The sequence below is a fragment of the Vulpes lagopus genome, chromosome 12 (genome assembly GCF_018345385.1).
Source record: "Vulpes lagopus strain Blue_001 chromosome 12, ASM1834538v1, whole genome shotgun sequence".
Taxonomy (NCBI): domain Eukaryota; kingdom Metazoa; phylum Chordata; class Mammalia; order Carnivora; family Canidae; genus Vulpes; species Vulpes lagopus.
The window spans coordinates 57,815,807-57,830,114 of record NC_054835.1 but is presented as its reverse complement, the minus strand read 5'-3'; the positions used below and the strand labels follow the sequence as shown (position 1 = coordinate 57,830,114).

The 14,308-nt window shown below is 58.6% G+C and overlaps 1 protein-coding gene across 4 annotated transcripts in view; it reads left to right on the top strand.

Moving 5' to 3' along the window:
- Nucleotides 1-4,471: 4,471 nt before the first annotated feature.
- Nucleotides 4,472-14,308, top strand: part of CANT1 (calcium activated nucleotidase 1) — a 31,805-nt gene continuing 21,968 nt past the window's right edge. The window contains exon 1 of one of the 4 annotated variants that reach the window (XM_041725038.1): nucleotides 4,472-4,583. Coding sequence is in view for 2 of the 4 variants with exons in the window: in XM_041725041.1 (XP_041580975.1) it covers nucleotides 13,128-13,363 (236 nt within the window). In the remaining 2 variants the exon portion in view is untranslated. Of the gene's footprint in view, nucleotides 4,584-8,859; nucleotides 8,997-12,793; nucleotides 13,364-14,308 lie in introns of those variants that run through there. The other 3 variants (XM_041725039.1, XM_041725041.1, XM_041725037.1) reach the window with 3 other exon arrangements.

The window sequence follows — 14,308 nt, the reverse complement described above, 5'->3', positions numbered from 1 at the left end:
CCTAATGCTCTTTGTTACCCACGCGGTCACTGCGTCACAACTGCAGGAAGGAAAGCGCACTGGGCAAGCCGGGGATGGTCTTGCAGACTGCCTGCCTAATCATTAGTCCTCCGTCAAGGCCGTGGTGCCCTCAGGCCACCAGGGCAGAATGCTCCCAATTCAGCAAATATCTTCCTATTGGTTGGAAAGTCCTGCCCAGTATTAAGGACAAGAGTCATGGCAAAAAAAGAAAAAAAAGGAAAAAAAAAAACCCAAAAAACAAAAAAAGACCCAACAGCAACAACATGAACAAATCAGAACCCAAAGCCAGCAGCAGTGCCTGAGGGAGGTTTCATCAGCCCCATTTGGGTCAGAGGCCAGGGCCAACCAGAAGGATGAGGCCCCCCACCCCAAGGTCTCTCTCATCGGTTCCCAAGTGTGTTGTAGGTCACGCCCATCCTGAAATTCCCTAGGAGCTCACACTTCCCACACAAGGATGTCTGGGCCAAACATGGGCTTCCCGAAGCTTCCCAAGTGGCCCCACATTCTCAGACAAGGGCAGCTCATGGGACGTGAAGCCCAGAGACTCACGGGGGAACAGAACATTCCCAAGAGGCAGCACATTCTAGGTCTTTCCCTCTTTGGCAATCCCTTCTCTCTCTCTCTCTCTCTCTCTCTCTCTCTCTCTCTCTGGGCACATCACCGCTGCTCACTGTGTCTGTTTTCTCATCCCTGGAAAAAACTATGTGACCTCGGTTAACGTCTGCGAGACACTCGGTTCCAGATAAGCCCAGTCTGTCATTAGCAGCACTGTGATTTTTTTCCCCACAGTGGCCCCAACATTCTGCCTCTCCCAGCTATTTTGGGCCAGGCTGCCCGGCCATCCCACAAGGGCAGAGAACAGTACTGCAAACTTCTGAATTCTGCTCGCAAGGGGAGCGCCAGGCAGGCTCAGATGGTGGCGTCCCACTGCCAAAGGGCGGGGGTGAGGGAGTCTCTGTGGACATTTGGAAGAGATGGAAACTTGGCGGCCAGACTCAGCCTCCCTGGCCGCTGGCCCACGCTCCCTGCTCCTGGATGGCAGTGCCTGCCTTCTGGAAGGCTGGGGGCAGGTGGCGATCAGGAGTGGCCGCTGCAAGGACAGAAGAGGCTCCTGTGCTGCTTCAAGGGCCCTCACACCTGGAGAGGACTTCTGTCTACGGAGGACACGCCTTTCTCTGGAGGTCCCCCACCTCGACTCGAGAGGCAGAGACGCGCGGTCCGGGACAAGAAAGCACACTTGCCGTCTGCCTTCTGCCATCTGTGTGCTTTCTGACTCTAATCAGGCAGTGACTGTCCTGCGCCTCAGTTTCTCCATCTCTCAGTGTTTACTCCGGGAATCCCTTTGCAGCACTTTCAGAGATAACGCCTAGCTCTCACCATCAGGCCGCGTTGGACTTGATAAATAAAAGGAGAGGGCCCCCTGGTGGACCGCCCCGTTCTAAGCCTTAACTACGAAATGAGTGAGCGAGGGTGTGATAACACAGGGTGGATGATTAACGTGACGAATTTTTGGTCTCTTACGTAGAGCCACAGAAACAGAAGGAGGAGAAAAGTCCCCAAAGATGGCTATGGTGAAGTCTCCAAAGATGCAAAGGGAGTAAGGAGAATGAAGCTCACAGGTGTGCACGAAGAGAGGTTTCAGGGCCCGGCCTCTCCAGGAAGGCAGGGGTCTGTCCACTAGAGGATGCGAACACCCTTTGAGCTGGTAATCTTCCTCCCAGGAATTTATCCTACAGATATACTTACAGCTGGGCTCCGAGGTGTGAGTTCAAGGATACGCTGTTGTATCCTTGCAACATCGTTGTAAGGTAAGAAGATCACAGATATCCTGAAAGGACAGCATTAGGGGCCTGGTAAAGGAAATAACGGGATGTGCACACCGTGGAGTACTATGCAGCTCTTTAGAGATGGAAACACTTGTCCAGGTAACCACACTGAAGAAGCTGTGCTGTGAACTGAAAAACATTAACGAAGACCTAAGTGGATGGCAAGGTAAACCATGTTCTTGGGGAGAAGGTTCAACATCATCAAAATCTCAGTTCTCTCCAAATTAATCTGTAGATTTAAAGCAATTCCACTCAAAACTCCAAAAGCAAGGGGTGAACGGGATGTAGGAGGCGGAGGCAGGGGGATTTGTCCTACAACACGCGAAGGCTTACTATAAAGAGGTAAGAATTAAGATAGTGGTTTTGGAGCAGACAAGAGCAATTATACCAATAGGATATAATAGAAAGGACCCATGTATATATGGAAACTGGATCTGTGACAAAAATGGCATTGCACACATACTGATGGGGAAAGGATGGATTATTTCCTAAAAGCAACACTGAGGGACGCCTGGTGGCTCGGCAGGTTAGCGCCTGCCTTCCACCCAGGGCATGATCCTGGAGTCCCGGGATTGAGTCCCATGTCGGGCTTCCTGCATGGAGCCTGCTTCTCCCTCTGCCTGTGTCTCTGCCTCTCTCTCTCTGTGTCGCTCATGAATAAATAAGTAAAATCTTAAAAAAGAAAAACAAAAAACACTGAGATGTTGGGGCATCTGTAGAAGAAGAAATATAGGGGAACCTGGATGGCTCAGTCAGTTAAGGAGCTACCTTTGGCTTAGGTCATGATCCCAGGGTCTTGGGATCGATCCTCCTGGCAGGTTCACCGCTTAGTGGGGAGTCTACTTCTCCCTCTCCCTCTGCCTGCTGTTACCCCTGCTTGTGCTCTCTCTCTCTCTGTCAAATCAATCAATCAATCTAAAGAAGGAGAAGAAGAAGAAATAATAATATACATGGCCGAAAAACCATAAGAAAGATACACAACTTCCCAGCCATCAGACAATGAGAAGACATTTAATTTCATCAGTTTGGCAAAAATGAAAACACCTGATAATAACTGTGGAGCAACAGGATCCCTCAACCATTGCATACAGTTTTATTTCATTTTTGTATGTTATAATAGGCTTTTATTTATTTTTTTTAAAGATTCCATTTATTCATTCATGAGAGACACAGAGAGAGAGAGAGGCAGAGACACCAGCAGAGGGAGAAACAGGCTCCATGCAGGAAGCCCGATGTGGGGCTTGATCCCGGGACTCCAGGGTCACGTCCTGGGCAGAAGGGGGGCACCAAACCACTGAGCCACTCAGGGATCCCTATAATAGGCTTTTATATTTGTTTTAGCAAATATGGGCATATATATATATATATATATATTTGCTGAAATTATAGCATAAAGCATGAGAGTGATTCAGGATTACACTCATCTCCTGGGGTGGGAGGAGGCTGGCAAGGGGGAGGAGTATGGAGACTTCAAAATAGCAGGACTAGCGTTTTCTTTCTCAAGCTGGGAGGCATATGTAGATATAGATACCTGAGTCAATAAAAGGTTTGAGTAATTTAAAATAATAGTTATATATGGTATGTTGTTAGAACTCAGTTTTGCATAGAGAAAAACAAATGAATCCAAGAAGGGTTTGTCCGCTTTCCACCCCCCAACGATGCAGAACCGAGTGTTTAGCAAATTTCCATTTCGTGTTTTAAAAAGGGAATTTAATATATGCGTTTATGATTTGTTTGCGCGTCACAAAGTCTCTCTAACAACAACCACAAGAAACGAGTAGCAGGGACTGCCTCTGGGCAGGGAGCGCAGAACAGGGACGGAGAGTTATTTTTCACTGGACACCATTTGCATAATTTGAAATTTTCTCTTGTGCATGGGTTGGTTACCCAATGGAAGGCTCTTGGGAGGCCCGGGGGCAATCGAGCTTGCTCCCACGCTGGGGCTGCAGATACTCGCCGAGCTCCCCGGTGCACTGCATTGCTACCAGGCTTTTCTCATGATTTCTAAAATGGGCATATTTGCAGGACTTAGGGGTGGAGAGCAGGGATGCCCTTTAATATATTCCATTAAAATAGCTCAGGGGCCGCCGGGGAGGGGTCTGGAGTAACGGGGCGAACTGGACACCCTTATATGGGAGGAGGTTTGTTGCCTGCAAGTCAAAGGCAGGGACAACCCCCCCCCCCCCCAGCACCCTCCCCCCCAGGACGCTCCAGCCGGTAGATCTGCGCCCTGATCTCTGCTCTGGAAGCCGGTCGGAAATTTCCGACGTGGCCGATCCCAAGAGCCCAGTTGAGGGCTCTCTGATAACGAGGGTGGCAGAAAGGGGTCCGCGCATCCCCGCCTCCTGGGGGACCACAGGGGTCGAAGGGCCTGGAAAGAGGTCCCCAAATCTCAGCTCGAGAGATGATCCTCGCCTCCCCGCTTCGGCGGGGCCAGCGCTCCAGTTCAAAGCGGCGGAAGGCGCCTGCGGGGTGGGCCCTGCGCACCTCTGCGCCCCTCCTCCCTCTCGCCCCGGGTCCTCTGCCCCAGGTCCCCGGCCCCCGGCCCGCTGAGCAGTAAAAACTACAACTCCCGGCAGTCCCCGCCCGCGCAGGCGCGCAGCCGCGAAGCAGAGGCTGCCGGGAGCGCGTCCCGGAGACCGGGCGAGCGCGCCGGGCGGAAGTCGGCTGCCCGCTGGGTCCCGGCCTTGCCGCAGGGAGTCCCGCCGCCCGCGGGCCCCGGAGCCGCCGCACCGGGTGAGTGACGGCCGCACCCGCACCCGCGGCCGCCGGCCGCCGCGCCCTCCCCGCCACGGGCCTGGCCGCCGCCCCCGCCCCGCCACGTCCCGCCCCCGGCTCCGAGCCTCGGTCCCGGTCCCCTTGCCGACGGCGGCGCACACCCCCCGCCCGACTGTGAGGTGCCGCCCGGCTGACTCGCAGGGCTCCCCCCGGCTCCGACTAGCGCGGACGCCGCCGCCCTCCGACTAGCGCGGGATCCCCCCCGCCCCCCGTGACTCGTGCGGGGCACCTCCGCCCTCTGACTAGCGTGGCACGCCTACCCCTTCTCACTGGCTGGGCTCCCGCCCCCCTCGGGCTCTTCCTTCCTCAGACTTCAGGGATTGAACCCCTCTGACTAGCGCGGGCCGCCTCGGCCCTCTGACTAGCGCGGGCGCCTCGGCCCTCTGACTAGCGGGGGAGCCTCTGCCCTCTGACTAGCGGGGGACGCCTCGGCCCTCTGACTAGCGGGGGGAGCCTCTGCCCTCTGACTAGCGCGGGCCGCCTCGGCCCTCTGACTAGCGGGGGACGCCTCGGCCCTCTGACTAGCGGGGGAGCCTCTGCCCTCTGACTAACGGGGGACGCCTCTGCCCTCTGACTAGCGGGGGGAGCCTCTGCCCTCTGACTAGCGGGGGAGCCTCTGCCCTCTGACTAACGGGGGACGCCTCGGCCCTCTGACTAGCGCGGGCGCCTCTGCCCTCTGACTAGCGGGGGAGCCTCTGCCCTCTGACTAGCGGGGGCGCCTCTGCCCTCTGACTAGCGGGGGAGCCTCTGCCCTCTGACTAGCGGGGGGCGCCTCTGCCCTCTGACGAGCGGGGGGAGCCTCTGCCCTCTGACTAGCGGGGGGAGCCTCTGCCCTCTGACTAGCGGGGGGCGCCTCGGCCCTCTGACTAGCGGGGGGAGCCTCTGCCCTCTGACTAGCGGGGGGCGCCTCGGCCCTCTGACTAGCGGGGGGCGCCTCGGCCCTCTGACTAGCGGGGGACGCCTCGGCCCTCTGACTAGCGGGGGGAGCCTCTGCCCTCTGACTAGTGGGGGGGCGCCTCGGCCCTCTGACTAGCGGGGGACGCCTCGGCTCTCTGACTAGCGGGGGGAGCCTCTGCCCTTTGACTAGTGGGGGACGCCTCGGCCCTCTGACTAGCGCAGGCGCCTCGGCCCTCTGACTAGCGGGGGACGCCTCGGCCCTCTGACTAGCGGGGGGAGCCTCTGCCCTCTGACTAGCGGGGGGCGCCTCGGCCCTCTGACTAGCGGGGGACGCCTCGGCCCTCTGACTAGCGTGGGACACCTCTCAGACTCTTCCTTCCTCTGACTTCAGGGTTTGAGCCCCTCTCTGACTAGGCGGGACGCCTCCACCCTCTGACTAGCGCAGGATGCCTCCACCCTCTGACTAGTGTGGGACTTTGGACCCCGGGGCCCTTCCTTTCCTGCCCCCGGTGGCACAGCTGTCCCTGACTCCAGCCCCCTCCGCCACCCCCCCCCCCCCATTGCCCAGCCTCTCCTCTCCCTCCAGGGAGCCCTCCTCTCTCAGACTGGCACTTTGTCGTACCTGCCGCGGGCGGGCCAAGCTGTCCACCCTCCCCTGTCCATGTAGCCTGACCCCGTCCCTCCTGGGTTGTGGCTCCTCGTCCCCCATCTTTGTCACCTGGCGCCTCCCCTTTGCCCTGCCCTTCCCAGCACCGCAGTCACTCCCCTGTGCGCCAGGTGCAGGTGACCCCGACACACCAGGGTCTCAGCGCAGGAGTCCCGCTTGTCATCGACCCAGAGCGCGTGCTCGCCGCCTTCCCCTAGTGCCTTTTCCACAGAGCGCCGGTTTGGGACCGTGTGTCTGCGGATGTCGCGGACTCCGGCCGGCTCCGCAGTGTGAGGACCAAACCTGGGCAAAAGTGTAGGTCTCAGGAGGGTCGGTGAAGAGGAAGCAGGTGCTGCAGCCTCTGCCTCCTCTTCCTCCTAGGACGTCCTCCCCGGCTCCCAGCCCCCCGCAGGCCTCTGCGGCCAGCAGCCTCCCAGGGCGCCTCCCCGCGGCCTCAATGAGCCTTCTATTCTGGCCTTCGGCCCCTGAAAGCTACATTGACGGGCCGGGCCAGGCTTCTCCCCTCTGCGCTCGGGCGGCGCACCCGGGCGGGGGGCTCGGTGAAGCGTGCGTTTGTTCGGGCGGAGGCCTGGAGCTCACTGGACGCGTTCACCGAAGGCCGTCACGCCCCAGGGCGGTGCAGACGGAAAGCCCTAGACTTGCGAGTGTTTGCGTGCCACGTCGTGTCCGTGGAGGCGCCCGTCTGAGCGTCTGGTGCCTTCTTCCCCCTAGAGCCGCACCCCAGCTGTGGTTCCTGCCGCACTTCCACGGCCACAGCCACGTGCTAGAGGAGATGAGTACCCGCCGGGGCCGCTGTGCCCCTAATCCGCCGCGCTTCCTTGAGCCGCAGAGGCGACAAGGACAGACCCTCGGCGACAGGAGCAGGCCTCGCTCTGGTGGTGTGTGTCCCCCCCATCCCTGCGATGGCCCCTGAGGTGGGCTCGTGCAGGCTCACGGGTGCACGGCTCCTTCCTCGGAGCCTTCTCCCTCCGGGCAGCGGTGTGGCAGCCCTCACGGCAGCGGTCTGGGGTCTCTGTGCAGGGACTCGAGTGTTTCCTCTTTCAGAAACAGTGTCTCAGATCTCAGACCGTGGCCCAGCGTCCTGAAATGGATCAGCACCGTGACGGGGACGCCGTTTCTGTGTCACGTAGACATTTGCGCAGTGGTATCTGGGGCGCCGGAGGGAAAATTGAACAAGTGCCCTTTTCCCTTCACTAACGCTCTGGGCTGTGGAGATTGTCCATAAGGCTCTTGTTGAGTGGCGACGTGAAGGACTTTAGGACTTTTAAAACTTTTTTTTTTTTTTAATTTATTTATGATAGTCACACAGAGAGAGAGAGAGAGAGAGAGAGGCAGAGACACAGGCAGAGGGAGAAGCAGGCTCCATGCACCGGGAGCCCGACATGGGATTCGATCCCGGGTCTCCAGGATCGCGCCCTGGGCCAGAGGCAGGAGCTAAACCGCTGCGCCACCCAGGGATCCCCAGACTTTAGGACTTTTATGTGGATTTTCCTTCCCATGAAACCAAGACAGTTACTTAGGGAAAAAAAAATCCTGATAATAGGGAAATCTGGAAAGATGTTCAGTTTTCTCTTTTGTCTGTTCCTTTTGACTCCTGCTTGTTGATCTGGAACAAGTGCAGTCACGATCCGGAACTTACAGCTTGCACTGCTGCATCCACGTTCACCCGGGGCTGTGCTGTGGGAAATGAGGCATCTCACACTCAGTGACCGTGTAGAAGTGTTAGATCCAGGTGCACCCGGGATGGCTTCAGGGGGTCCCGCCCGGCTGTGTGCGTCCTCCAGAAGCTGGAGCTGAGCTGGAGGAGAGGTCTCCGCGGGGGCCCCTGAGAGCAGACAGCCCTTGATTTTGGCCCGGGGCGCCCGTCAGGCTTCCGTCCTGCGTGGCTGTGAATGTGTGTGCAGTCGGGCCCCCGCACCTGCGCAGAGCCCTCCCAGCCGCAGTAGGAAGCCCCTTCTCTCAGGTGATGGGCTCACAGACAGAAATATCCTGAGCTGTGTGCAACTTGATTCGGGAAGCTGTCGTGAGTGCCTGCTGTATGCAGCGTCAGGGTGGGAGGTGTGGGGTCTCAGCCTTTCAGGAAACTGCTGTCGGGGAGGAGGACCTCTGTCAGTCCCTAAAGGACATACTTGGCTGCCGCGACTTGTCCCTTCCCGGTTTCCTTCTGCTTGTCACCCCGTCCAAATGCAAACTGAAGTTTTCGAGTGCAGCGCAGCCATGGCGAGGCCGCAGCGGGAGAATGCCTTGAATAGGGCAACCTTTTCATGGAGCCTGGACCCCAGGGGCTGTCAGTGTTTGCTCACCTGAGACACGCCCAGCGCTCCTGGAGACTCGAGCCCGCAGCCTCCGTCACCCTGATGGGTGCAGAGTCAACAGGCTTGGCTCTTTCCTCTCCAGCCAGGAAGTGCACGTAGGCAGCGAGCAGAGCGGGGCCTGAGACCTGCCTGCATTCTGGACACGAGGTCCTCGAGGACCGTTGAGCTCAGAGACTTGGGTGGGGAAGGGGAGGAGGTGCTGTGCAGGGGGGTGGGCCTGCGGGGCCCAGGCACAGTCTGAGGGGGGAGGCAGAGGCGGCCTCCTTGTCTCAGCGCAGCGCTCTTGCTTCCTGCCCCTCCTAGATCCTGAAAGGGAGGAGTTTTGTCCTGGCAGCTTCGGTTAAACCTGTTTGCTCTGCCACCTGCCACACACCTGAAGGAAGAGGAGAAAGAGACCCTCTTGGCGGTGGGCGTGTCGGAAATGGCTGCCACCTTTCGTCTAGGCCTTCTGTAGGGTCCCGTGGTGGGCAGGCCCAAGGATGGCCCGAGAAGGTAGGGGTGGCCGCTCCTGCTCCCTCGGGGGCTAGGGTGGGAGCGTCTCCCTGGCAGTGCCACTCGACTTGGAGTCCAGGGACCTCCCCACCCCGGGAACAGAAGGACATAGTGTTCCTTCTTGCTGTTTCAGGCCTGTGTTATAAGAAACCAGAAATGTAGGAGTCAGTGAGCCATTCTTGACACCTGTCAGAAAAGGGAGGTGGGGAAGGAAGTTGGGCCTGGAGCAGCCTGGGTGGTGGTGGCTGCTCTGAGTGGCTCCTTCCAGGGACCTTGTCCTGCAGTGTGTCTGGCGCAGGAGAAAGGAAGCCAGCAGGGGTGCGGTCCCCCTGGGTTTCTGGACGGGACGGAACTGGTTGCAGGCCCACCTGAACAGGTGAGCGTGGCCAACCAAAGAACCTGTGATTTTTTACCATAGCAGCTTGGTTTTAATTTTCCTGGTTAAGTAAAATTGGCCTGTTGTGCTGCAGATGGTGGGGTGACAACCTTCTGATCACAATAAAGCAAATATTTAAACTGCTTAGAACTTTGAGGAGTATGGGCAAGGAGAGAGCCTCACATGGGCCCCCCCTTCTGGGAGTGACTTTGTCCACTTTGCACTCACATTCACGGGCACATTTCTGTTGGTGTTCCTGGCTGGAAGTTTGGCTGGGGGGCGGAGGGGGGGTGTTTTCGTTTTTATATAAAAACACAAGCTCTTGTTCTGCGCCAGGACTCTGGCAGCAAGACAGGCGGCTCACCGTCCATTCTAGGTGTGAGCCAGCCTGGGGTTGTGGGGAACAAATGGAAAGGCATCTGATTTTATTCTAAAATGAAAGTAATTCCTAGGATATTAACGGAGGAGTGAAGATCAAGGTTGGATTTTGACCCAAAGAGAAATTATTCCAGGGGCAAAGCTAAAGGGATTTCCTGGAAGGCAGACAGAGTTCCACTATCACTGGAAGTGTAGTCATCTTCTTATCAGTGAAAGGTGGCGGAGCCCCAGGGCCCCTGCCTGTGGCTTCGGTCTCAGGAACCCGCCAGAGCTCAGAGCTGAGCAGGACAGGATGGCAGTACCGTGCGGTCCACGCTGTTGCACAGCCAGGTCCCAGAGGAGGCGGCACAGGGGACAGTGTGTGAGGAGGCGCGTTTGTTCCCAGGGCTGCCGTGGCAGGTTACCACAGGCGTGGTGACCGGAAACCACACACACCTGTTCTCTCCTGGTGCCGAGGCCAGAAATCCACTACCGGTGTCACGGCCAAAATCCAGGTGTCAGCAGGGCCGTGCTCCCTTCGAGGGCTCTTGGGGCCAATCTGTCCTTGCCTCTTCCAGCTTCTGGGGGCTCCAGGCACCTCTCGGCTGTGGCCACATCACTCCCCTGCCTGCCTTCGTGGTCACATGGCCTCTTCTATCACTGTGTAATGTCCCTCTGCCTCCCTTTTATAAGGACACTCGGGGTTGCGTCTAGGGCTCCCCTGGATCGTCTCCCCACCTCAAGGTCCTCAACCGAGTCACATCTGCAAAGTCCTTATCAGCATATAAGGGGACGCTCAGCCTCAGGGGTCAGGCTTGGACACCTTTGGGTCCAGGAGGGAAGCTTACTGGTGGTGGGGGCGGGGGAGTCCTTCACCATGGATGCGGGGAGGCAAGGAGACAGCAGAAGAAGCATCCCTGTCCTGGCACAGCCAGGGACTTCCAGATGGTTCTGTGTGGTCAGAGAGGTCATCATCCCATGTGGCAGAAGCGTCACGCACAGGGGCTTGGCTGTGGGCTGTGGAGTCATAGAGAGCCCGGCCACAGGGTAGGGGCGGGGGGAGTGAGTGGGGAACAGAGGGGTCTCTCCTTTAGTGGGACAGCTTTGGGGTCTAGCAAAGAACTTCAATCCAGATCACTTTTTAGAAAAATCATTTCTGCCAGTTGTGGAGCGTGGATTTGGGAGGTCTAGATTGGGGACCTGCACACTTTTTCTGTAGAGGGACAGACAGTTGACGTGTTCAGCTTTACAGAGTCCTTTGCAGAGTCCTTGACTTTGCTGCCATGCTGAGTGCTTACAGGTTGGGCTAGCAACTTCTCATCACATTTACTTACAAAGCTGGGCCCTCCAGGCAGGTGGGCATAGGTGCTAGCAGAGTGACGAGGGTAGCAGGCAGACAGGAGCAGGCGACCTGTGCCAGGTCCTGCGGCAGGCATCTGACTCCAGGAAGTTGGCACTGTTCAATCAGAGTTTACACGGGAAGGAGCTGAGGCCCAGAGAAGCCAGGTGGAGCAGCTGGTGAATGGCAGAGGACAGGTTGGACCTTGATCACCAGCGGCCGAGCTGAGACGGGACCAAGTGGAGGGTGGGGGATGGGACCCAAATCTGGAGGTGGGGTGCAGACCAGACCAGGGAGGGGGCCTGGTGCGCTGAGATGTGAGGAGGCAAGAACCTGATCCAGCTGGTCCCCAGGATGACTTCTGAGGTCTGGGAGTGCCCTCGGCTGGTCAATAAATTCCTGAGGGAGCTCATTCTGGTGCCTGCAGGCCGACAAGGAGGCTCAGCGGCTGGGCCTGCTAGGCCTGGAACTCAGGGAACAGGTGCAGGCAAGGAAGGCGTGGGGAGCCCTCACGGGAGTGGCTATGCCCCTAGAGACGGAGGTCATCTCAGGGAAGATTCAGAAGAAGGGTGGGTGACTGGGAAGGACATACAGCATTGGGGGCTGAGGAGAGAGAGACGAGGAGGAGGACCTGGGGGAGCGTCACCTGCTGGCAGGAGGGACATGGAGCATCCCGGAGGGACGGAGAGGTGGTTGCTCTTCCAGGGTGGCAAGGGATGGGTGGGGGACCAAGGTGTCACAGGGTTGGGAGGAGTTGTCTCTCCCTTCACTCAGAATCGTGGATGCACCATTGCTCCTCAGGATGGGAAGGGACCAGGGTGCCAGAGGGGTGGTTTCCTGTTCCCTCACGGATAATCACTCATCCACAATGTTTATTGGGTGCTTTGAGCATACCTGAGTGTAATCTGGAGGTAAAATGGCTACTCAGGTGGCAGTTTGGACACATATGTAGAAGGTGAAGGAACCAGAAGAGCTGACTGTCCCCAAGCAGCAGGAGAGGGGGCTCTTTTCCCTTGAGCCCCTGGACCAGGGCCAGGCAGCTTGGTGCATGGGAGGTGTTGCCATGTGGGCTCCACCCCGGGCCCCCCACGTCATCTGCGGGAAGCCATCAGGCAGGAGATGTGACGAGATGACCAGTGGCAGGATGGCGGCTCAGGAATGGAAAGCGGGCAGACTAAGGGCAGGCGACACATCACAGTGGTGACATCTGTCTACCCTGGTGGGCGTTGTGTCCACCAGGGACGCCGTGGATGACAGGGAGGGCCGGATGCAGGGCTGTGGATTTGCAGTCTGACTAAGGTGGGCACGGGGCTGGAGCCGGGGGGCTGTTGAAGGTGTGGGCATATTTGTCATCCGTTTGGCAAATGTGTGCAGAGTTCCCGCCATTGGCCCCGTGTGGGCAGGTCCCTGCCCCGTGGAGCTAAGGCAGAGCAGGAGTAATTACGTAACTTGCCGCGGGCGGTGAAGAGAAGGAGCAGGATGCCGTGCTGGCGAGTGGGCAGGCACGTGGGGGCCGACTCTGGGGGATGGGCGACCAAGTCTCCCAGAGAGAAAGACAGAAAAGAGAGTGAGACAGCCGTGCAGAGGCAAAAGTGGGCTGGGCAGGGGTGCATGCGGGGTGAGGTCTGGGCAGGGGCCACGTAGTAGTGAGGGTTTACTCCTAGAGCACGCAGCGGTGTGGTCTAATTTGCTCACGTGGGTCGCAGGGGTCACTGGGTGCGGGGGGCAGCCGGGGTGGGGGGCACCGAATTGACAGGCCTGCTGTCGGAGCAGCTGCCGTGGAAGGAGGGTGGGGGCCATGCCTGGGGTGGGCAGAGTGGTGGTGGTGCAGAACTTCTGGCTGCAGTATAATCTCCTGCAGAAAAGGGCATCTCCCAGGGTTTCCAGGGAAGTTTTGCCCTGGGCAGCTTCAAATACGCTGGCCCCCCCATCACCCAGCCCTATTCCTGACGGAGGAGTTGGGGACAAGGAGGTTTGGGGAGAGGGAGTAAGACTTAGCTGGAAATCGTAAGATCCGAATGTGTTAGGAATCTAGGCAGAATTTGGAACAGGAGGTGAGATGTGGGAGTTGAGAGCTCAGCGGCCACGTCATGCAAGAGATCGACGCTGGGTGGCTTGGGCCCAGCTGTGGCTTGCGATGGCCTGGGGTTGGGCACAGCAGAGGAGGGGCAATGGCCGGGACCCCTGCTTCCCAGCCCAGCAGGCGCAGCCACCAGCTCTGTGGCCGCAGCAGAGCCGCCTCCTAGGGAGGAGGGAGCCCTCACCCAGGAGGGAAACCTGGAAGCCGCGCTTGAGGTGAGGAGCGGGAGGGTTTCCAGAGCGCCCACCCCTGCTCGGCACCTCCTGGTGCCTTGCTCGCTCCTTAGACATCCCTTTTCTGCACCTGACCCGATGGCAAAACCTAAACATCTGTCCAGGAGCAAGAGAAGGGAAAGGCTGGCTTCCACTTGGAACCGTTGCCATGGTTTTCCCCCCTTGGAGCCTGCAGCCTGTGGTGTGGACAGGAGCTCCCCCAGCGGCCCCTGCCCACAGGCTGCATAGACTGGGGTGCAGGGAGCTGCCCTTCCCTGCTGCCACCTGGCAAGGAGAGGAGCATCTGCCCCAGAAGTCACGTCATTGGTTGTTTCGGGGCAGGAAGCAGAAATGCCCCCAGCGACCAGCCAGGGGCCCGTCTTGGGCTGGAACTTACTGAGTTACAACTAGAGACAGAGACAGAGCTGCAGCCCAGGGCTGACTCTGCTGATTCTGCTCCCCCAACTTGGCAGCTGCCCTGAGCCAGAAGCTGGCCTGGCGCCGCTGTGGCCACGCTGGCCAGGCTGCCGTGGTCGGTGCCGGGGATGTAAGCAGGGGGTGAGCGGTGAAAAGCTGCACTTCCTGGCTGCCGCCACCCAGCTGTGGTGCTGCCTATAGGGAACAGGCCAGGACCCGAGGCCAAGCTGGGCCTCAGGTGAGGCCAGCTGTCCTTTGGGGCCCACGAGTCCTGGTCAGACTCTGGGCCCTCTGTCACTTACATGAATAGAAGGGTGCCAGAGGGCAGACCTTGCCAAAAACAGAAGTATTTCTGTGTAGCTTAAATCGTTGTACGATTCTATTTGGATGTTGCGGAACCCTAGCCCGGGAGGAAGTCAGGACTCCCTTGATGAGCGTACGACTGCTCTGCACTGTCCTAGGAGCGCAGGATGCAGATGGACATGCTGATGGCTGTGTAATGGGTTGGCGGGGGCGGGGGTGGCAGATGCC